Source organism: Macrosteles quadrilineatus, unplaced genomic scaffold, assembly GCF_028750875.1.
Source record: "Macrosteles quadrilineatus isolate MER2022 unplaced genomic scaffold, UCM_ALF_1.0 Scaffold_12__1_contigs__length_5162894, whole genome shotgun sequence".
NCBI classification, from domain to species: Eukaryota; Metazoa; Arthropoda; class Insecta; order Hemiptera; family Cicadellidae; genus Macrosteles; species Macrosteles quadrilineatus.
In genome coordinates, this window is record NW_026542605.1 from 1,890,871 (window position 1) to 1,915,279 (window position 24,409).

A 24,409-nucleotide genomic window follows, 5' to 3' on the forward strand; every position below is an offset into this window, starting at 1 on the left:
GGATTTTGTGATCTCTGAAAGTCGGCTTGCAGTGTTCGTGATTTGGCAGTTGAAAGATTGTCCTTATGGTCTTCTTTTGGATGATGAGGATGCGTTCCATGTTCCTGTCCGCTGTGGATCCCTAGACAGCAATTCCATAACGCAAATGTGAAGAAAAGAGGGAGTGGTAGGCTATTAATGCTGTAGGTTCTATGGTGATGGCTCTAATTCTTCGAACAACGTGGTGTGCAGAAGATAGTTTCCCACAGAGGTAGTCAACGTGGTCCTACCAGCTGAGATTTTGGTCAACATTTCACCATCCAACTGCGACGTTTTGACAATGGCCGATACAAGCCGAAACATGTAGACGACCTTCCTCGTGAAAGGTCAGTAGGCTAGCTTTTTGATAGTTCAAAATTAAATATTTGAAGTATTTGGTAGTCATGGACAGCAATGAAACAGCGGTTTTCCAAAACAGTGTTACAAAACGTAGGATTACCAGAAACCTTTGACTGCAGACGTCCATTTCAAGGTGCTTGAGAGCTATGTCTCTCTCTGACAAACACACTGAAGTCTTTGAAAATAATATATTTCATTACTATAACTGGAAGTGGCATTTTCCGGGACACTCTCAAGTTTCATGTGTGAGGCGCAGCCGAGTAAGTAAGAATTATTAGAAATAATTGAATGCCGGAAAATCACTTTCGGTTTAAGTGAACGACTTTTCGTCACAACGCAAAAATACTTACATACAGAATAACAGACTCAGCAAAATTATAACGTTTTTCCCCTAGTAAAAAAATAATAAAAAAATAAATAAAAAAGGTCGTAACAAAAAACGTGAAAACTAGAAGTTCATGTTCAAGGTTAAGTCCTTAAGAACTAAAGATGCTATCTAATGACTGATCAACGTTAGACAACAATACCATAGTCGAGACTGTTCATCAACAAAACACGTTTAAAATGTCAATGACGTATCTTACACAAATAAAATAAAATCCCTCTTGGGTGCAATTCATCACAGTACAAGTTCATTCAGTGTTGAGAAAAAATCAATCACGGAATAAGGAAAAGGAAATAAAACAACAATTTAAACTGAATTGTTTATTACATATTCACTAAACTGTGTAGATAATCTTTTCAGTAGCTAGAAACAACCTTTCTTTTTTAACTGGATACAGCCTTTTTTCTTCTTCTGATCAACCTCCAACTCCAAGCCGCACTTGAACGTAAGTTGATCGACCTCAACAGGACACACCCAGCATCCCTGCGAGTTCTCACACTGTAGGATATTAAAGTTCAAGGGGTCCCAGTTTCCACAAAGATAGGTCTTGGTAACTAAAATATAGTTCAACGCGTTACAGTCACATTGGTAAAATTTATTATCTCGTAACACTAAGTCTGTTGAATATCATTTTTATCTAGCATAGCCTATAATTCATCTATGAATAGATTTTTTTAAATTTTGTATTCGTTTGAATCACAATCCAAGATAGAGTAGGTCTTAATAATTAGTAATAAAACAGCATATTTTTGGGTCGGTGGGACAAAGCGTTAAAGTGAGATCGGTGAGGTTACGTAGATGAGGCTAGGGTGTGTTGATAGCCTAGTGGTTACCGTCTCATACTTCGGCGTGAGAAGGATAAGTTCGTTTACCGGCACACCTACAAATCATAACGGTTTGGACCTCTTTTCCAAAAAAAAAAAAAAAACGTTTGAGTACCTCCTCTTTCTTCCTTGAAAAATGCCCCAGGCGATGAAAAATGTTAAATAATATTTGATAAACATATTTGTGACAAACAGACACATGGAGCCAAACAGACAAAAAAATTGAGTGAGTAGCGTAAATTGCTGTCTTGGGCACCTCCGACAGTCAGACAGATACACACACACACACAGTTGTAGTTTGGCAGTCGTGAGGAACGGACGGATTTTCCTTGTTCTGTTATCAGAATGAGTGACTGTGCGTCTTGTGGTGACCAGTTACCGGATACTGGTGATTTCGCCAAGTGCTCGATTTGTTCCACCTTGTTGCATTTTAAGTGTTCGGCTGTACCGAAACTGCCACGACATTTTACGATCATAACCCATACCGAAACTGCCACATCAATTAGTGATGTACTTAAATTAGAATATGGGACACCTCAAGGAGGGGTTCTCGTTCTAGGGCCTGCAATTTTTATTATTTATGAAAATGATTTGTTTTGTTTAAATTTAGATTCACAAATGTTTGCTTATGCTGATGATACAACACTTGTATGTTCTTCTTACAACAAGAATTCTTTCAGGCTAAAATTAAACAGAGATCTGGAAAAAATTTAACAGTGGCTGGTGGGTAATAAACTAGTGATAGATACAGAAAAATCCAAATGCATATTGTTCTTTGACCAAAGTATTTCAAAAGAGTTTTTGACTAAACATTGCAATATCATGTGCCCTAAGCATCACTGCCTTTATGTCTGTAATTGTACTAGTATAGAAAGTCAGTAGTGTTAAGTATCTGGGGTTGCTTGTTAATGAATATTTGAAATGGAGTACACAGATTAACCATTTATGTAGTAAACTAAGAAAAATAGACTATGCTTTGTAATTTTGAAAGATCATGTGAAAAGTGCTTATTGAAAAAATATTGTTTGTCATGGTTTGAAAGTGTCTTAAGGTATGGAATAATTCATTTTGGTGCCACATACCCAACCCTTTTGAAATCTGTAATTATGTGTCAACGAAACGCCATCCGACAATATTTGTTAAGCGTTATGATCAAATAAATCAAATCAAAAATCACTTTATTCACCTTTGTAAATACAGGAATACATTATTAGGGTAAGAATAGTATTCCCCCGAATGGACTGCAAGTCCGTGCTCGAAGGTCTAACTTCTTAATCAGCAAGACACTTGTTATTAATTTCACGGAAATTAAATAAAAATACGTCTAAGAACATAGCTTTACACTTATACTGTTTTAAACATAACTCTAAATAGGGTGAGTCTTCTAAGCTGTCCTAAACAGATTACAGACGAACGGATTGACATACTGAAATGAAACAAAACTTTCCCCCACTAATTCATACCCAAGGAACAACGTAAAAATGTTTTTACCATTTTTAAAATACAGGGTGATCAAGAAACTAGGGGTAATGGGTTCGAATCTCAGAGTTTTCAAAATTAAACATATGTCATGTTATGCATCATTCTAAAGCTCTAGACTAGACAAACAATGTAGTGAAAACAGAACTCATTTATCTTTTTCCGTTTCAAAATGGCGGCCATTTTTATGGAAAATATTGATATTTACAGAATACCCTGTATCTTGGAAACCACTAAACTTATTTTCATTCTGTTTGAAAATTCTCAATTCTCAATTGAGTTTAGCTTTAATTCGATATACGACATGTGAACAATTTACAAACTAAGTATTTTTTTCAATGATTTTTTTTAATGTTGGTAGCCTTGTAAATGGAAAAATTTAAATGGTAACATATGTCAAATTGCGTATCATTTTGAAGGTCTTGCAAAAACAAATAACTTTTAAATTTAAACCCACCGTCTATCTTTGATAGTTTTCTAGTTATTAACCAAAAACTCCAATTGTCCATATAAAATCCATGTTAAACGTGCAGTACTGTATTGAATAGTGTATCTGCATCCACAAATCTCCAGTACTACACGTTTAACATGGATTTTATATGGGCAATTGGAGTTTTTGGTTAATAACTAGAAAACTATCAAAGATAGACGGTGGGTTTAAATTTAAAAGTTGTTTGTTTTTGCAAGACCTTCAAAATGATACGCAATTTAGCATATGTTACTATTTAAACTTTTCATTTACAAGGCTACCAACATAAAAAAATCATTGAAAAATATTTAGTTTGTAAATTGTTGACATGTCGTATATCCAATTAAAGCTAAACTCACAAAAATTATGAATTTTCAAACAGAAAGAAAATAAGTTTAGTGGTTTGCAAGATACATGGTGTTCTGTAAATATCAACATTTTCCATAAATATGGCCGCCATTTCGAAACGGACAAAGATAAATGAGTTCTGTTTCACTCAATTGTTTGTATAGTCTAGAGCTTTAAAATGATGCATAACATGACATATGTTTACGCTTGAAAACTCTGAGATTCGAACCCATTACCCCCAGTTTCTCGAACACCCTGTATTTTAAAAATGGCAAAAACATTTTTACGTTGTTCCTTGGGTATGAATTAGTGGGGAAAAGGTTTGTTTCATCTCTGTATGTCAAGCCGTTCGTCTGTAATCTGTTTAGGACAGCTTAGAAGACTCACCCTGTATAAAAGATGGTAATGGTGATAAATTTCGATTGAGTCCAAATCATCATCAAACCAAATTTTATAGTTATAGCACGCTTTAGCAGTCTACATACATTTATTTAAGCTACATTCATAATCAATCTCAAACTGGTTCAAACGCAATACGGTAATGTTATATCTACTTTAAAGTCAAATAATACAGGTACTTACAGAAATTTGATATCTTGTTGGGCTTTTTTAGTAACATCACATTAAGGTGTTCGGGTTGTGGAGCGATGCTCAAGTCCAAGCCTTTAACAACATGTTTAACAGGAGTTAGAGTGTGATGTAAAAATTATGAAAACAATTTTAATTGATTTCTTTAGGTAAATATTTTATTTCAAATTCTAGTGATTTGAAGCAAATGTAAACCATTATCAAAACACAATTGGTAATACAATTTAAAAAGTTAACATTTTTCTAATGTATTCATTGTAATAAAAAAACATACTTACAAGTCAACAAAATCACACTGCAAAATATTTCTTTGAACTTCATTATTCAAGGCAAATGTATGTAAGCTGTGATAGTGGATAACTAATGTACGTGAGTTGTGACATTGCAAGAGTGCGCCTGTTTATGTAGTTTGTGACAGGTGATTAATATGAACCATCAATCAATCATCAAAAACACGTCTACCAGATAGTTACGATCACGTGTAAAAGTGCAATGTGACAGATCTACGTTGGGATCTAAAACTTTACATTTAATCAACAGGACCTAATGTAACTCTATTGTACACTTGGTCAAAAGTAAAATAAGTATAATGAACAAGGGCTAAACGGACACTCTAGTGTGCTAAACTGAAAGTAACAATTTTTTATAGGCGACCAACTTACAACACGAAAATTTAGTATATTAGTAGTCTCTTAAGGAGTCAGCTTAAAAAAAATTACTGCCGTCTTATTTTGCTTTTACCAACGAATATATGTTAACTCTAAAATAGAAAAATTGTCAATAACCGAAACAGAGAATCAGAAAAATAATACATAGCAATAGTGAAACACTAAGGGGACCAGAATGGCCATCCCCTATGGGACGTTCCTATAAGTAAAATTAGCTGAAACCAGTATAAAATAGTACAATTGCGTGATTTTGTGGCAAAAGAAATTCATTCAAGCTATAGTAATTCTTTTAATTTATATTTACGTTGAATACATCACAATCTAACAATTAAACTGACATTATGTTTGCGTTACTAAAATATGGAACTAACCCCATAAGCAGTAAAAGCATGAATGCAAAATAACAGTCAGGACTTTGTAAATGGCATTGCCGTGGAAAATAAAAATGAAATGAAATGAAGGACCACGTAAGTTTGCAGTTGAGGGAGGAGCCTATTTACCATATGGTTTTGAATGAACCAATAAGAAACGTGCGGTGTTGCCAAATCTAATAATACCAGCTGATTTGAAAATATTGCTTAGTATATTTTAATTGGTGTTGTCAACGGGCGATGTGGCAACGTCGCACTAGCTTGTCTTGTGATTGGCTGCCACCAACTGCAAACTTACGTGGTCCCGACAACCAATTGTGTCCACGACCATCCCGAAAATTCGAAAACATTTTTCTATTCTGCAGATGCTTAAGTCACACATGTTGCTATTTGGAAATAAAAAATGTCAGACAAGTCGGCTTCGCTAATAGAAGACAGCTGCACTTTGTATTCTCTACTCCAGCCAAGTACTGTCATAAACTTGGCTAGAGCTTCATACCTTCACCATCGCAAAATATGTCTTGTGTGCAACTTGTCACTGGAGGTAATTGCCGAGGACATCAGTTAGGCTGAAATGCAGTGCGAATTGAGATTTTGGGTTAAATTGTGTTTGTGTTTTTACGTCATAACGAATCTTGCTTGGAATTTTCAAGGTAAGCACTTTGACCACACCGAGACAATTAAAAGCTTTAATACGAAGAACCTTGGAGTAGATAGCTTCAGGAACACAAGTTTACGACTCTAAAAACGGGTTGTATAACCGAAATCGACTAATTTAGATTTGTGTGTAGTATTGAACCAATTTAACATATAAAGGATAGGTAATTTAAATATACTTATATCAGATAATTTTATAACCTACTATTCGGGTATAATACTATACTTTCAGAGATAATGTTGCCTTCTTCGCATTCTTGCTTAGGGTATCAAGCTTCTTCATGTTGAGGTTGTCAAAACATTAACAACGATAACTTGGACATATATTTTTTTACATGAAGTTTGTGGACAACTGTTGTAGCTGGCCAACAATATTTAATACACAATTGAATGCAATAGTAGTTTACGCAACGATTGCGTAAAGATAGTGTTAACGACACGAGTAGAACATTTTAAGGTACGAGACTGGGCGAGTGCCTTAAACACTTCTAAGAGTGTCGTTAACACCATTTACGCGAGTTGCGTACACTACTTTACCTACGACAGTGTTTTAATTAATACAAATCACTATTTATATTTTCTAGGAGAGGTTATGTTTTCGTTTATAACCTCCAATTGCCAATGCCAGTGATGCAACGAAAGGTTGTACCAAACACAAATTGTACCACTCGACAATTAAACTAGCCTGAACAGCTGATTAGTTGAAGTTAGAATCATAACAAGTTTAATTCTTCTCTATCAACCCTTGAACCTCATTGGTCAGTTACCCGTGTTGTTATGAGTAAAACTATGCTGTTGTGAAAGTAAACAATGCTGTTATGAGAATTTTTTTTAATTCTAAGAACTGGACTGAAACGGCTACTTAAAAAACGGTCGTAGGTAAATATAATTTATGTAATGTCCTTTTGAGGTAAATTAGCGGGTATATCCTAGAATGGTTCAGAATTGGTCCTCAAAGTTTCTTATCTATTTTTTATCCAGCAATTTTTAGATGAGAGATTTAGGATTTAGCTTGCTGTAAAACTACGTATTATTTCGTAAAATTAGCGAAATGGTTGAAATTTTGAAACCTAGGTTTCTCATCATAAAGCGATTAAAACTTTTCCGAAAATTTTGCAAAATTTTAGCGTAACGAGGTTCTAAATAATCAAATTGTGTTGAAAGTCTACATGAAAAAATCTGCTACACCACAATGTTAAATGTTTATGGTTTACCATAATGAATCTTATGAATATAATATTTATCATAATGCTTACACATTCACTTACTTCTCGAACAAGGCACGTTTAGCTGGTAAACGGAACGGACCAAATCATGGAACGAACAGGGCTGTGTGATATAGAGGGTGAAGACGTATAGTCGATCACCTCGTGACTGAGTTATGAAAATTCACTTTCCACTCAATTCAAGATGACGTGACACCGATTTTCACATCAACGGCACGAACCTACTTTCCCAATGTCAATATCCACCACCCGTCATATTTAAACTAATAAAAATATATCTTTTAGGTATAAATGAAATAATAAGCAATACTCTTTGCCAAAATAAATGATGAAGGATATATTAATAATTAAAACCAGGTTTAAACTCACTTAAATGTACAACAAAACAAGAAATCAAATTTCTTCTTAATACCATGTTTAGATTAGTGCAAAGTAAGTTTGCGACACAGAATATTGGCAAACAGGCAATCATCAACAAACACGGTTACAATACCACAATAATCTCATGATTAGTCTAAGGCATGAGGATTACATGTAAATTATATTACTAATAATTATATTACATGAGGATTACTGTCAGATTATATTCAACGTCAATAATCAATTCATATCTTATACCATCTCACACAGTATTATAAAAGTATGACAGTAGATTAAGACGGTGGTCCGTCTTCTAATTGTAGTGGGTTGTTCTTGTAATCCATCTATAGAATATGTCTCCTCATCCCAGTGCAATGACGTCACAAGCTACAACATCTGTTGATAGATCGCGCGATGACGTTTGACGTTGAATGATTAGTGTAAGCCTCAACCTCAACCGCTCCCCCCCCCCCAACCCAACAACCCACAACGCTACAGCCACAGCAGTAAACGCAGACGTTTGCTGACATACGTACATACACACCTGTTTAATTGAAGTGCTTAGACTCATACTGCCAACATAAAGTCTAAAACATTTTTCAAAGTATACCTAATACTGTATTTTCTGAGAGCATAATAAATTACCTTGATGATAAATCGCTCTTGAAACCCGAAACGATGGCGCATTGAATCTAACTAGTACTTTTCATATTTTATTGTACGAAGTAAACATATGGCAACTTGGCTACTCAGACAATTCAGTTCAATAAGGTTCAATTCGAGCAGGTTTTGAAATGATTTAGATAGCGATAGTATTAGTTAGTGGAACCAGCATAAAATAAAATAGGAACAAGTGTAGAATGTAATGACATGAAGGTTTTGGTAATTGTTGCTGCTGGTATACTTTATATAAATAAATTCATAAAATCTAACAGGTTCAGTTTCGTACCACCGGAATTATTAGCATTACAGTATGTTTAAGACGGAACCAGAAACCACCAGATAAAAATACGTTTTAGTTAGTTGGAAGATTTATATATTTGTCAATTGTTTATTAAATAAATAAACAATGAGAGTTGGATGGTATTTAAAAACAAATTATTTAAGAACAATTAGTTTTTTTTCACAATGCATTAAGTTACCCTATAAAAGTTCAAGCTACGACATTAATACGACGAGTTATTGAAAACTAGTGGTGAAGAAGTGGCAGAAAGAGTAATTGTATATAAAAATGTTTAGAGAAGATAAATACTTCAATTAGTCGAGATTTTTTCGTTCGCGATAAAATATATAGCTGTAATTCGTGTTGTAACGACTGTGAATGCCACATTAGTCACTCAGTTTTAACACTTTCTAAATGAGCCAATACAACTTTGGGAGTTTATCGTGTAGCGAGGAATAAATTATTTTGAGGACGATCTTATCATTTCCCCTAACAATAATATGAGTTTATACAATTATTTTCGAGGTTCATTTATGTTTAATCAACTGAGATCTCTGAATTGTAATGGCTTCAAGCTGGAATAGATATTCTCATGTACGTATTTGAATTAAACACATTGAAGGCCGTTAAAGACATGTTATCCATGGCCGAAAATGAATTATTATTTAACCAAGTTCTGCAAAACTATTTTAAGGTAATGATAAAATACATTATTTTTTTGGTCATTGGTTGTACTAGATAGAAAATTAAATGATTTAAATAAACTTATACTTAAAAACTACAGCTTTCTCTATCAATAAGTTAATAATAGGGCTACGACTTTGTTTAAAATAAAGATTTTTGTTCTTCTGAAAACAAGCAGAAGAATGACCACATAGAAATCCTAGGTGAATTTATATTCACGCACCACATATATATCCATTTAATGTGTATTACTGTCCAACAGCACTTTTTGTAATGCTATTTCGTATGTGGATGGACAAGGGTCTAAAAGCCTTTTTGTTCGCAGGGATTTCCATGCACAAGGGATACGCCTTTGTACAATTCACCAACCCCTTTGACGCCCGGAGTGCCTGCCTGGGGGAGGACGGACGAACCGTGCTGGGACAGACCTTAGGTGAGTCTTTTGTAGATTAAATTCATTACTGAAATTGGTAGTAAATCAGGTACTAAAGTATCCTATGGTTGAGGGAGCTCTTTAACACTCTTTGCCTAAGGAATGTTTTCCGGATGGATCTATAATTAGATTTATTCTACACACCACCACGAACATGATTAGTGATTAGGGGAAATCGAACTTGGATTTATTCTTGGTAGAAGACCTGCGTTCTAATCACTAACCCAGTCGAGTTGATAGCTGAAATATATTTCATTACTGTATGTAATCCGAAAAAAAGGAGATGTTAGCAAAGCATATTTTATTTTAGGAATAAATTGAAACGAAAAAGACTTCAGAGAAAGCGATATTGCCCACAGGACGTAAATTATATGGATGCAAGTGACTATTATATTTTTTTTATGAATAGCTTTGAAATGTTTACGTACGTGCAGCTATGTGCACCATTTGTTTTACACCTAATCCAACTTTTACACTAATCTATATCGCTAAATACACGTCGTTCTTCACGTTGTAAAATGTTGTTCGTGTTGTATTTGGTTCTATTTATACCTTTTAAATAGAGAAGATTTTGGGCAAGGGCCTCCTCGTAATTTAAATTTGACTCATGCACTCCCTCAATCATTCACATTTCTGATATGATAAACTACAGTCTTTTACGTAAATATTTTGATACAGAAAACCTGTATTTTAGACATCAATAATGTGAGCGAATGTTCTTGTTTTCTGTGAGTATAAGCAAGTGTCATACATTCTCCAGTTTGCGTGGTTAGGTCAAATTAACAACCCCTTCCTTAGGTTCGGTGCTCCTCCTTCGTAAAACTTTTATAAACATGATTCTGGCTTCATCAAATTGTTGCCATGTTACTCCCGTACTGATAAAATTGAAGACCTTGCATGTGATTTAATAAAAGTGAAAACTTCGTCATTCTCAGGTGCATTCGTTTTGTCCCGTTAAAACTAACAACTACACCTAGAAGTCGTTGAATATTAAAACTCTATAATAAAAAAATGAGTAATAAAAACTCTCTTGGCATTTTAAGGAGTTTTTTTTTTATTATAAAAAATGAGTTAGTGAAAACTAACTAAACCAAGGAAGATAAAGATATTTCCGACCTTTCTTCGATGTCTTTGTGGTAAAGATTTTACATTTGCGTAATTATATACATGGGTTCTTACATCCAGCTAATTACACTAGGAAGGTCCGAATTACCCTAGATTACTTTTTGACCCCAGAGACTAAAACTACCGTTTTAAACGATATATTGCTATGTTACAAAGAAATATTGTCCCAAGATTCATTTTAAACACATAATACAGACTTATACGAAATATGAACTAAACACTAAAAACTTATACGCAAAACAGTTAACATAACAGAATAAAACACAAACCTTCATCACGTTTAGCTTCTTTACATGATTTAATCTAAATTTGTATAACATTATTTGGTGGGAGTTTTACAATATTAAGCAAGTTCAATTACTCGTAGCTATTTAACCTTTTAAGTTTTCTCAAAAGGTGGACGCACAGGTTAAGTTGGCCTCAAATCCATTAGATTATACTATTATTACAAAGTGCTAAAAACTTTTTAACAACTGCTAAAAAGTGGAATGTGTTACTAAAACACCTGTTGTTGTTCGAACTTCTGTTCGCACCAGGTTTCAAAAGAAGTCACCGGATGGACTACAGGGTCAATTAAACCAATTATATTTAAGCCCTAAAACCACAGAATTCAAATAAACTGTATTTCCTTTTATTTTCAACCATGGCAGTAGTAATACGATCTATTTGCACGAGTAGTATTTATTTTTATGCTGATATACCAAGGAGTAAGTCGTATCTGTCTGTAAGTCTATTTTTGTCTTTAAAAGAAATAAACTGAAAACTAAAACTAAATACAGAATTGCATACATGCAACGATGCAACTGCAAGAAGCATATGTTTTTCATGATCTCCCTCCATCGCGTGGCGAGAAGGCATAACGCTAACTGTTCGGTCGTCTCTTAGCGGTGCTTTGTTCTTTTATATAATACCGCTAGTTTTATTATTATGTCTGCATCAATCTTATATTTCTTTTGTTTCTTTCATAAAACGACTTAACCGCACTTTTAAATTATTACTGATAGTAAATTTTTATTAGAGGACGAATGAACCGTTGAATACATTTCTACTGTTTGTGAAGTTTTCTTCACTGTTGAGGTATTGGATTTTCTTTAAGTTACCTGTATCAAGTTATTTACTTTTATCAAAGGCGTTTTATAAGACTCGAATTCTTAGCTTAACCCCGATGCTTAATCATTTATAATATTGGGTTATTAATTATCCACAAGGTATTCAATCGGGGTGATATACGTTAATATTCCAGTTATATTATAAATAAATTTAATTGTAACAATGCGTTATCAACGTATCGTTTACATCGACATCTCAAATACAGACCCTAATGTGTTTTCAATAAGTAAGCTCAGTTTTAACAAACGTATTGTTTGGAGGAGTTTTATTTAATCACTGACACTACTTAATTAATAATTGTGTTGATACTCTAACTATAAGAAATAACTGTTTCGTATTAAAAAAAAAACTAAATGGAATCGATTAAGTAAGTTAAAATTTTAAATGATCAAAAGGTTAACTCAGAAAAGGGGCAATTATTTTTTTCAATTTCTATTTTATCACAAGTCTTAAAAATATGCAGATATAGAAACACTCAAAACCTGAAACAATGATGATGGTGTGAACCTTGTTGTGTCATATAGCCTTTTATGATTTTAAAAATATTGTTTACCATACAATGTTGTACAATACTTTGAAGTGGCATCCTCAGTGGCAAAGTTGAGACATTGTATAATAATACTTGTTTTTAGATAAAAATATAGTTTATGGTTTGTTGACAATTGATTTCAAATTGAATTAATTTTCACCCAAGATTATAGTTCCATAGAGACTTTTAATTATAAGAGACATTTTTGAAAAATTTAAAACCTCAACATCAAATATCAAAGACTTGTGCCTGCTATGCTATGTAATAATTCATAACACTATTAAATGTTTCATTTGGTTCTATTTAGCTATCTGTTACTTTAAACGATATGGTTTGTTTGAACAATCGTACCTTAAAAATACTACTACTAAACTTAGCTATTATTTTTGATACACTTAACAACGAAAATTTGAATTTATATCGAAATACCAAGTTTTATATGAAATTCCCAGTGTTTATTACAGAAAACAGAAGGAGAGTTATAGCCCCAAGAGTGATTGTTGTTACACAGAGCACGTACCAAGGAGTTGCTACCACACTTCCAGCCTGACAATACTGCGTAACTCACCTAGTATGATTGTGGTCAATACATACAAAGATACTGAGTAACTTATCTAGTATAATTGTTGCGCTCAATACATACTAAAATACTGAGTAACTAACTTAAAACTATTGTTGTGGCCAAAACATTCTACAAACCTGAGTAACTCACTTAGTGTGATTGTTGTGATCAATACATACTACAAATACTAAGTACCTCACCTAATATAACTGTTGTGGTCAATACATACCAAAATATTGTGCAACTTACCTAGGATAATTAATTGCTGTGGTCAATGCATACTTGTGCAACTCAGCTAGAATGATTGTCGTGGTCAATACATACTGCAATACTGTGTAACTCACCTAGTATGATTGTTGGGCTCAATACATACTAAAATACTGAGTAACTAAACTTAAAATTATTGCTGTGGCCAATACAAACTACAATACTGTGCAACTCAGCTAGTATGATTGTCGTGGTAAATGCATACTGCAATACTGTGTAACTCACCTAGTATGATTGTTGGGCTCAATACATACTAAAATACTGAGTAACTAACTTAAAATTATTGTTGGTAAAACATACTACAAACCGGAGTAACTCACTTATTGTGATTGTTGTGGCCAATACATACTACAAACCTGATTAACTCACTTAGTGTGATTGTTGTGGGCAATACAAACTACAATACTGTGAAACTCGCCTGGTATGATTGTTGGCTGGTTGTTGTCAATACATACTACAATACCGTGTAACTCATCTAGTTAGATTGTACTGACTACTACAAACTACAGAAGTTTCTTTTCTCATCACACTAGTTCGAAATCTATTAGAATGGTATCTAATCTATTAGGTCCACTTCTTGTGAGGAACGCAACGGCCACAAGACAATGTTTTGCCTCTAGAACCATTCTTGTTATCAAAGTTTAAAACGGTCAAAGGTTTGTGTACCACATTATTAATATCGACATCGTTACATAAAAAAATATAGTTTTACATGAAATTCAAGACCCATTGCGCATTTATAATAATCAAATTGCGTATACTGCGTTTTAAAAGAAGATACATCCCTTTGAGAGTGTTTGTAACTTAAGCTTTGTAGCATAATACCTTTTGAATTATAATTTAATTCCGTATAATTGAAAGTAGGAACTATACAGATACAAAGTAAACAATAGCAACATTTTCCATTCCAGGAAAGACGATTAGTTCACTGTATTTTTACGTCCAATCAGCTAAATGCATTCTGCAATGCTATCTCACGTGTAACACGTCAAGCATGCTATGTGTCTTCTTAAAAAATTATTATACTGAAAGAAAGCTGCAAAACATGTATAATTCATAGAACCCTCTACCCTGCAAGTACATATAAAGTGCTTGTCAAGTTAAAATTAAGGGTTGCTGTGAACAGACGAAAATGATTAAATATTTATTCTTTGAGAAATAAAAATGAGTTTGACAATACTTAACTTTTTTACCACTGACATTTGTGTAAACTTACAAAAAACTCAGTCAATACATACGCAAGTTACTTGAAAACTCGTCTATCGTATTTGTTAATGCTAAGTCTACAAATGTAACTATTACTAGTAATAATAATTAATAAGTAAAAATTCTTAACTCTTTGTCAATTGGTAAATAGCTGGTATCGAACGAAATAATATAAATATAAAAATAGCGATATCTCCTTATACATTTTGGATGGCCTTATTGGGCATATTAAAGTGTGAAAGAATAACGGGTTTCACATTAGTCTTCAGGTACGTTATCACGTTAAATAGTAGACCAATGAGAGTAGCATTTTATCACAGCGTATTGTTTTACATTTGTATTGATATCTTTGAGGTATTATTATTACGGTTGGAAGAAAGCACTACGCTGCCTACGTGAGCTGGGAGTCGATGTCACCAATAACTCACAGCCTCTTACGCAAAATGCAATTCTTAAAATACAACGATGGATGTATATTGTATACAGGTCGTAATACTTGAACTAGTAGGCGGAGCTATTTGCACCTATACCTTTTAAAAAGCTGACTCCTTTTAATATTTCTTGGTAATTATCTCCACTTTGAAATACTTTTATTAAAACTTCTCTAAAGTAATAGTCATTTTTAAAAACCCCTTAAAATCTACCATAACGTATTCATGTATCACATATCATATCACATATCACACCTTCACATATCTGTCTCAGAAACTATAATTTATATTTAAATTTTTATATAGGCAGCTTATAGAGAATCGATACCATACATACAGCATCCTTTTAAAATACGTTTATATACATTCTTGAAACGCTATTAAACTGTTTTTATGTGCGAAATAAAGATGATTTGATTTAATATACGATCCAACAGCAGCAATAATTATTGACATGCGGCTGGTTTTTAACTGATTTGTGAAGGTGAACCTGCTGGGAATAAACTGAGAACTGGTTTTCGATTGGCCATGTTAAAGTGCAACTGAAATCCGGACAATAATGTGTACTTCGCGAAACGTTTCCTGTAACCGCATTACAGGGGTGGGTTAGCACGATTCCATGACTCAAAAGAAGCAGTGATTATTTGCTTCATAAAGCTGGAAATAACTTGGCAATTTTTTATTTCAACCATATTATTTTTTTGTTAGACAAAGATTGACATGGACTACTACTTGGTTAGGGGTGTTTAAAACTAAAATTAGCTAGTTACAGGTACCAGGTACCAAACTATAAATACCTAGAATATTGAACAAAAATATTTATGACTTCGGTTGGAGAAGCACAAACCTCTCAAAAGTAATACACATGTAAATTAGCACAAGTAAACATAAGATTACGTATAGGCTGTGGTATATTTGGGTTTCATGGTCGGTTAAATGTGCACTCCGTTTGCAAATTAGACATTGCACTACAGATATGGCCAGAGTTGGGGTAGAGCAATAGACCAGGCGGCTGGTACAGGGAGGCACGGCTTCGTACAAATTAATAACCTTACTACTAATATGCACGCACACCGCAGCACCTGCAAGTTATTAAATGTAGAGGGGTCAGGTCAATATTAAATTGAATATATCCGTACAGTAATTGTTTTTCACCACTATAAGATGTTTCGGTTCGTAATTTCATAATCGAAAGAATCGGGTTTTGCAAACACGTTTTTGAGTTTGGAAGATGTATGGTATTCTCCTAGTTTATTGCTTTATTTTATTAAGTAAGGCCTACTTATTTAATCAACACTATTATGCTAAAAATAGTTATAGTAGGTTAGGAGAAATCATTATTTGTGATAACAATTTTTTTATAGCTAGTGCGTAGACAATGACTTGGACTTCTTGCAGCCTCAAAACCACCTCTTGGTGCAAAACGTATAATATAAAATTCCATTCAAAGGTATTTGAACCTGGTATTTGTTTAAGGTGTGTAAAAAAATCTATACAAATTGTGGTCACAACATCAAAACTGTATGTAGTGTAAAATTTACACAGTCAATTCACAATTAAATATGCATTTTAATGTTTGTAAAAACAGTTACAGTAAGGATATAAATTGACGAATGCGATCAATTTTCTGTATACAATAAAGATATCGGAGTTTGGTGAATGGTGAATGCGACATCGCCAGACTGGGAACAGACTCACTTGTTGATTCGTAGCCACTGATGTAATAAGTGAATATTATTTGAACCTAGTTCGCTCACCTTTCAGAAACGTGGGTTTTGGAATTGCGGTTTTGTATTACGAGAGGCTAAAGTTGAACAATCCAATGATTAGATTGAATGGCACTTTAAACAATAACAAATACGTACGATACCAGTGTTAACCAGTTCTTGTTATCATGAAAAATGCATCTGATTACTATAGATGATAAAAACGACTTTAATATAGTACTCATTGTCTAAATATTTTACCCACACCTCAACATCCAAAGTGAAAGTTAATTTGACTCCAAATTGTTCAGTAAAATAAAAATAATGATCGATCAAAAGTTACAACATTGCGTTGGTTTTAGGTGAAGGGGGTAAAAAATGAGTTGTTTTTATTTATTTTTACGTCATGTTTTGAGAATATGATATTTAGCGCAAAATTGTTAAATACTCAAAGTCCTAAAAAATAATCTAAAATATTTTTTAATTAGGAATGGTTCACTTAAATACATATAAGGTTACATAGTTACGCAACACTTTGAACACAATATTATGTAAATATTAAGATGTTTGTAAGTGAGAGTAAATGAAGTTATCTATTAGATAACAAGCTTTTTACTCTAAACCCTTCTTTCATAGGCTGCCATAAAACAATGTAAAGCTTAAGATGAACTCAAAACCATGGACCTAGTTAGCATTATCATACAAATAGGCCTACATTAACATATCAATTAATCAATCAAAATAACTTTATTCATATTGCACATAGTCTACAGAATGGAGTCAGTTATAAAAACACAATACTAAACTTAAGACTACTTACAGAGAATATTGTTACTATCAAAATATCAAATTTCAGGAAGTCGGAAAAAATCTTCTAATTTTTATACAAGGGTCTGTTGGTGAAAAATAATTTCAAACATTTTTAAATGAATTAAAATTAGTTATATTTTTTAAATTGTCAGGCAAGCTATTAAAATATTCAACACCACTATAAGATGTGATTTTTTGATATTCATTTATCATTGGTGGGATTTGGACCCGAGTGTAAAAACATAATTCCCGTGGCTTAGTAACCAATCTATCCCAAAAAGTATCTTGACCAAGTAGGCTACGGTTTATGATTGGATATAGTTCACAAAACATAAAATATCAACATCATACTCGTTTCAGAACTGCTTAAAAATAATACATTGTTTAGTTAAACATTTCATGCGCATACTTAAGAACTTCACTGGCAGTGCAGCCTTGCATACGTGTAGTTGACATAACATTTTTACAGAGCCCGCAAGGCCCAGCTTTGTGCTGTGATAAACTGAGATCAAAGAACCATCACCAACACCTGATCCGATTGAATTTTTCCCCTTTTAAATTAAATTTTGTGACAACCTTATTTAGGCGTTCTCTATACTGTGGAACGCTTAGTTAACGTATTATCCAGATTTTTTTCCAATTCCATTGAAATAGTGTGATGTGATGGTTTCGTCTTAGTACGACGATTTTTAATGTCGCAATTCAAACTTCGGTGTTGATGATTTTAAAACTGTAATAACATTCCTTTGTCATTGGGCGTTTATTAAACACTCCTGGCTATAGATCAGGTTAGTTTTAGTTAGATAATAAGCTCTTATTTATTCAACATTATACTTTACCCATATTTGTCTTAAGATACGCACCATGAACCTCTGATGTGTTGGTATTATAGAAATATAATCGTATCCAACCAATCCACACGCGCAAAAATAGTACAGTTAGTTATACTAACTTTTAATTTATACTTTTATAAATAAAGCAAATATTCCTAATACCTATAACATCCACTTTTATGACCTAAAATACATTACAGAGTTATAGTTTTTTTAATAAAGCAAAGAAAGCTTGGCTTTGGACCCTCCACTACCAGTGGTTTCCCTAGTAGGACAATTCCATTACAAGCCCAATGATCGATGACACCCTGTGCCCGATTTTAAGACACGGAATCTCACACTGACTTATATCATGGTTGAACCGGTTACCTACTGAAGCCATTTACATAGTAATTACCAAACCAAGCTTGCCATCTAGTAAGGAATTTTGTTTTAAAATTGTATTGATCTGATCCAAAAAAGTGTACAAATTGAAATTCTGCAACAAAAACACCCTTTAGGTTTACATATATTTAAGCCCAAACACTTTTGGCCAAGTAAATAATCATTCGTATCCAGCTTTAGGTTATTTAGGTATAAAGTAGTCTTGATGACGTTAACATGAAATTTGTATTTGTATCCCTAGAATTTTAGTTTGTCTCATCATTATTTATGGGGTGGGGTCATTAAAATGCCATGAATATGGCGTATCTAAGAATGATCTTATTTTGTATTACATCTTATTTAAGTGATAATGCTATAACCATCCAAATCGAGCCTGAAGTTTATGTAAAACAGTCCTGGGCTAGAACCTAGCGTCCAAGAATGTAAAGGTAGAGCATTAAATGAAATGTATTACATAATGACTTTTTATTGCTTCTGTAGGAAAAAAAACATTTGTTTTTTAATTTAAACTTTACGGGCAATTAATACCTTTTGAGTTTGGCTTAATTCCAATTTTTTGGAATTAGTTTTCTTAGCAAAATATGATAAATATGCTAACAAATTAAATAAGAACACGATTTAATTATTTATAGGTCCGTTTTTCTTGTGATTAAACAGTGCAACAATACAGTCAGAAAAAGGTAGGATATAACTTAAATGATGAAAAGTAGCAAATGATAGGCATTTGTATGATAACCATTCTCGTATGAAATTGAGGCATGGGGTTGGTGTCCGATGTTAATGGCTTGTAACCACGCCACTAGAGTATGTACACAACACACACATACACACACGTACATACACACATCCATGCTTGCATAACACATGAAAGAGGACGACATCATATTTCATTATGTTACAGTACTGGGCAAAGATGAAACATAACTTTTTTTCAAAAGCTCTAACACGGGTTAACGCGTGTATTAAAAATAAATTAAAATGTTCTAGATTCTCCGAGAGCTTTTAATATATTAGCTGCCCATCTTGATCAAATTATACATTGTTTGGGTGGGATTAGTAAAAAAAATATTTTTCTAAATGAAGAACTTTGAGACTTTCTAAGAAGTTACTCTAGGTGTTAGGACTATAATTGTAATGCTTCTTCTCGTAGAAGAGCTCCCATACTGAGTCATTTTTCCTGTCTTAGGAGACTTATCTTTTCTAGACGCCAGGTTCATTTATTTTTCTTCCTATTTCAATTATTCTCACATTCTTTCTAAGGTGAGCTACAATCTAATGGGTCTTGGTTTTATTGCATGCCAAACTCTATAAATGATTTTCAGGCTATGAATTTAACACTAGTTAGATCAGAAATCCCGTGCTGTAGCCGCATTATTGTGGTTATGTAGTATACATCAAGGATAAACAAACTTATTTTGTCGTAGTAGTATAACCGTAAGTAGTTAAATTTGTTTTTAAATTTATACATTTAATGGCAAATTAACAAGTAATTAATATTATGCAGAACTTTATAAGAGCCTTGATATAGTAAATTAATATTTACAAACAATCTACCAACCTTGGGTTAGGTGACATTAAAACTTTTCCCCCACGAGGTACACCACAAAAACCGCTCATTGTAAGTTTAAACCACGAAGCGGTTTTGGTTCTCTCAGAAATTACAGGCAATGTATCACAAAAGTGAAAGTTGTCTTTAAAGACGATTAATTTGAAGTTTTAGTCTTAAGGATTGTAAGCTGTAAATACATTAGTGAAATATATTTGCTATTTATTGTGTTCAATTATGTTAAGGGAATAATTTAAAACTAACTAAAAACTCTTAGACTAAATTTTGCTCTCATAGAATAATGTTTAACCCCTATAATATGAAAATCCATCATATTTAAAATATGAAAACAACGCATTTTATTCAATACAAACAGTTTTACCAATACTGTTTTTACAGATTACTTTACGAAGAAAACTTTGACTATAAATAGGCTGAATTATTATGAAGATTTGTTCCCCGAATCAAAAGGGTCGACTGAATGTATATCAAAGAGAAATATACCCGACAAAGAAGACAAAAACAAATCTGTTTGTTTATAAAGTCGTTGTTGCCGTATTTCCCGAGGGCGCCTCCTTCACCACATGATTTCATTTTCACCGGTGAAAATTTGCTTACATTTTAGAGGGACTTTTTATACTCATTTTAAAGTCTTTCTAGAAAAAAGTAACTAAACTCCATCCAACATAAAAAAATAGTATTAGTAACTAAACTTATATTGCAATTTTTTGATTTAGGTACATAATAAATCTACAACTTATTGATAAATGTAAGTATTTGCTTACGGGTTTAAGTTACAAAAATACAATACTGCGACTCAATCTAGCCTAAACTTATACTTAACTTATATAAACTTGTCATCTAACCTTTTTTTTACAGTGGCTGAGTCTTTATTTTGAATCTTGCCTTTTTTACCCGAAAAACCTCCAAAGGGGATTTGATCTAATCTTCTTCCGCTTTTCAATTCAATTTAATCTTGTTGTAAAACCTGATATTATTGCCCTAGAATCTTTCCCCGAACGTCAAACAATATCCAATAGATTTATGAAATTAAAATAGTTGGATTATTAGTTTATTCCATACAGCACATGCTGTTTTCTGATGAAACACTAAACCCGGTTATTTTTATAATGTAGTAAATTCGTGGTATTTTTTTGTACTAAGCATATTTTTCTTGACAGTAAAATTTTTGAATCGTTATTGATTATAGATTACTTATTTAATAAGGGGTTGTTTTAAAACAACGGGGAATTAGACTAAGATCAAGCAGTAGATGACGTCATTGTTTTGTCTCGGATAGTCTTCTCCCCCCTCATTTTCTGTTGTAACTCCCCCCCTCCCAAGTAATTGTCCTTGCTGCCTCCGTGTAATTGCTGTTAACTGCAGATGCTCTCCAACCTGTCTTCGATCGACTAATGATCCTGTAAAGTTTAAGTGAATTAATTGTTCCATAGAGGAGTAATCCACCATTGGTTGGCATCAGTGAAATCTTGATTAATTAAACATTATACTAACTACAGTATTTATTAACCCATCAATGTTTCTCCTTTAGTTTTACAATAAATAAAATTTAATTTTGTACAATGCAAATAATGACTTAAATGGAATTAGAAGAATCTGAACTTAGCTTTACTTTTAAAAAATGTCATAAGCTAACAATTAGGAAAAAATCGTGTGAATGAAAAGCGTAAAATAACTTCTTGAATAGCATAATTACGTGTTGGGGCGTACATAGTAAATTTAATAGAAATATACGTTTTCCACGATTTGATATAATTTACACTTGTATAGTAAATACAAGTATTACAGTGCAAGTATTCATTTTTGATTAGTTTTGCAAGCCGTATAATCTTATTGTATATTCATATGAAAAACAGACTCTACCAACGAGTCGTAGGACTTCCTAAGTCAATCGGCAGTGGTAATTTATTAATGACCTCAATAGTAACATATCTATTGACAAACCAAGAATTACTTTCCCTAAAGATCCAAGGATTAAGAATAAGTAATATGTTTAGTACTCTCAATTAGAGGAATTTTTTAATAGTTGGAGGCAAGCATCTTTCTTGAAAACATTTTTTCTAAGCTCGTGTGCAGCACAGGGAAAATCTACGCATACTGTTAGAAATATGTTTGCCTGTAGATGTGCAGAATCCCTTCATAAATTCATATAGGCTTTAAAATAAGCACAACAAATTATTAATAAAATTTTAAATAAATTATGACACGGGCCTTATGGGTTTCCATGTTGGTGACGAAATAACAACGAAATATAAACAGAAAATGAAAACAAATGGAAGAAATTCCAATCACATGTTTTATTCACAGCGTGGCGTGAAAATAGAGAAGTCTGTACATTACATATTTTGGTAGAAGTTTTGACCACGGGACGACCTCTAGTGCGGAGTAAGATATCAAAACATATCTACTCTATAAAAAAAAAAAGTTATTTTAAATTTTATAGTGGATAGAAATCGCATAATAGAGTTGCAAATAAAATTATTTTCACTAACAGTACAGCTTGTAATCTCGTGATTCATAATCATGTTAAACTTCTTTTACCATTCCGTGATTTTATTGAATTTCAAATATAAATTGTAGGCTATTTGTTGTCATTCATAAGTGATACAATTTTACACTAAAATAACAATTCAGGCTGATGGTAGTAGTTTGTTTAAAACTACAAGTCTCTATGATCTCTATGATAATTGGTTGCAGTTATCCAAATTAATTTGATTTTGAACTCATCCTACGTTTAATCTAAACAGTTGGAAACTTGCAAGAAGCAAACAGAATCTCTAACTAAGTGGTTGGTAACGAATTAGGCCGTCTTAGCTCTTTGACGTACATAATAAACAACAAAGACTTATTTCTAGTTTACTACCAACTAGTTAAAAAATAACGCACTCTGACCTGCTTGAATGTGTTTTAGCTATTCAAATTATAAGTCTGGCACTGCCCGTGAGGAATTTTTAATTTATTACATGCGGATTACAAAACCGTAACAGATCTGTCTTTTAGCTTATATTTTTATCAACGTTGACAGGTAGTTGTTACATAACGTCATGTGGAGGTTTTTGAACGCATGTTTCTTGACATCACAATGCAATAACCGTTGTTTTCAACATTGCGTCGCGTGGTGAAAAGACATTTACCTACGACCGGTTTTTAAAGTAGCCGTTTCAGTACAGTTCTTAGAATTGAAAAGTATCTCATATCAGTATTGTTTACATTCATAACAGCATAGTTTTACTCATAACAACACGGGTAACGGACCAATGAGGTTCAAGGATTGAGAGAGGAGAAGTAAAATTGTAATGATTCGAAATTCAACTAATCAGCTGATCAGGCCAATTTAATTGTTGATTGGTGCAATTAGTATTTGATACAATGTTCCGTTGCATCACTGTCAGTGGCAATTAGAAATTATAAACAAAAACATAACCTCTCTTTAGAAGTTATGAGTAGTGATTTTTAGCAATTAAAACACCGTCGTAGGTAAAGTAGTGTAAGCAACTCGCGTAAATAGTGTTAACGACACTCGTAGAAGTTTTTAAGGCACTCGCCAAGGCTCTCGCATAACCTTAAATTTTCTCCTCGTGTCTTTAACACTATCTTTACGCAATCGTTGCGTAAACTACTATTAACAAACTAGCTGGCTTACTCCCCGAGGTACATATTGTTCTTTTCATTACTCCTCGGTTTGTGATTTTGATTGCATTAGCTCCATCCTAAATATTCTATATAGTTACTTATTTGAGGTAATATCCTATGATAGTTGATCCTTATACATGAGAGTCTTATTGTGACACTTGCAGTTTTAACACAAGTGTTATTCCAATTTATAAATGACGTAGCTATTTAGAATTTTTAAAAAGCTTTTTTCATATTTTTTCAAAACTAGAGATTTTAAGTGCCAAGATAAAAAAGGTTTCACATCTTCAGGGGCAAATTCGCGTCATTACGTATTTTAGACCCTGAAATGCAAACTTTGTATATAACTTTGTATCTTAACTTTGTAAATATAATGTTAACCAGTTTCGGAGGAAAGGAGTGAATTGAAAATATTATTTGGATGAGCTGAGGA

General features: G+C 33.0%; 2 protein-coding genes across 4 annotated transcripts in view; one reads left to right on the forward strand and one right to left on the reverse strand.

Moving 5' to 3' along the window:
- Positions 1–24,409, forward strand: part of LOC129004899 (RNA-binding protein Raly-like) — a 275,020-nt gene that overhangs the window by 134,808 nt on the left and 115,803 nt on the right. For all 3 annotated transcript variants that reach the window (XM_054433595.1, XM_054433593.1, XM_054433594.1), the window contains one exon: positions 9,706–9,813. In XM_054433595.1, the coding sequence (XP_054289570.1) occupies positions 9,706–9,813 (108 nt within the window). The remainder of the gene's footprint in view (positions 1–9,705; positions 9,814–24,409) is intronic.
- On the reverse strand, positions 1,115–4,862 carry LOC129004900 (uncharacterized). The gene is made up of 3 exons (XM_054433596.1): positions 4,750–4,862; positions 4,466–4,546; positions 1,115–1,317 (listed from the first exon to the last, which is right to left on the reverse strand). The coding sequence occupies exons 1-3, from the start codon at positions 4,790–4,792 to the stop codon at positions 1,127–1,129; spliced, it is 315 nt and encodes a 104-aa protein (XP_054289571.1). The 5' UTR covers positions 4,793–4,862; the 3' UTR covers positions 1,115–1,126.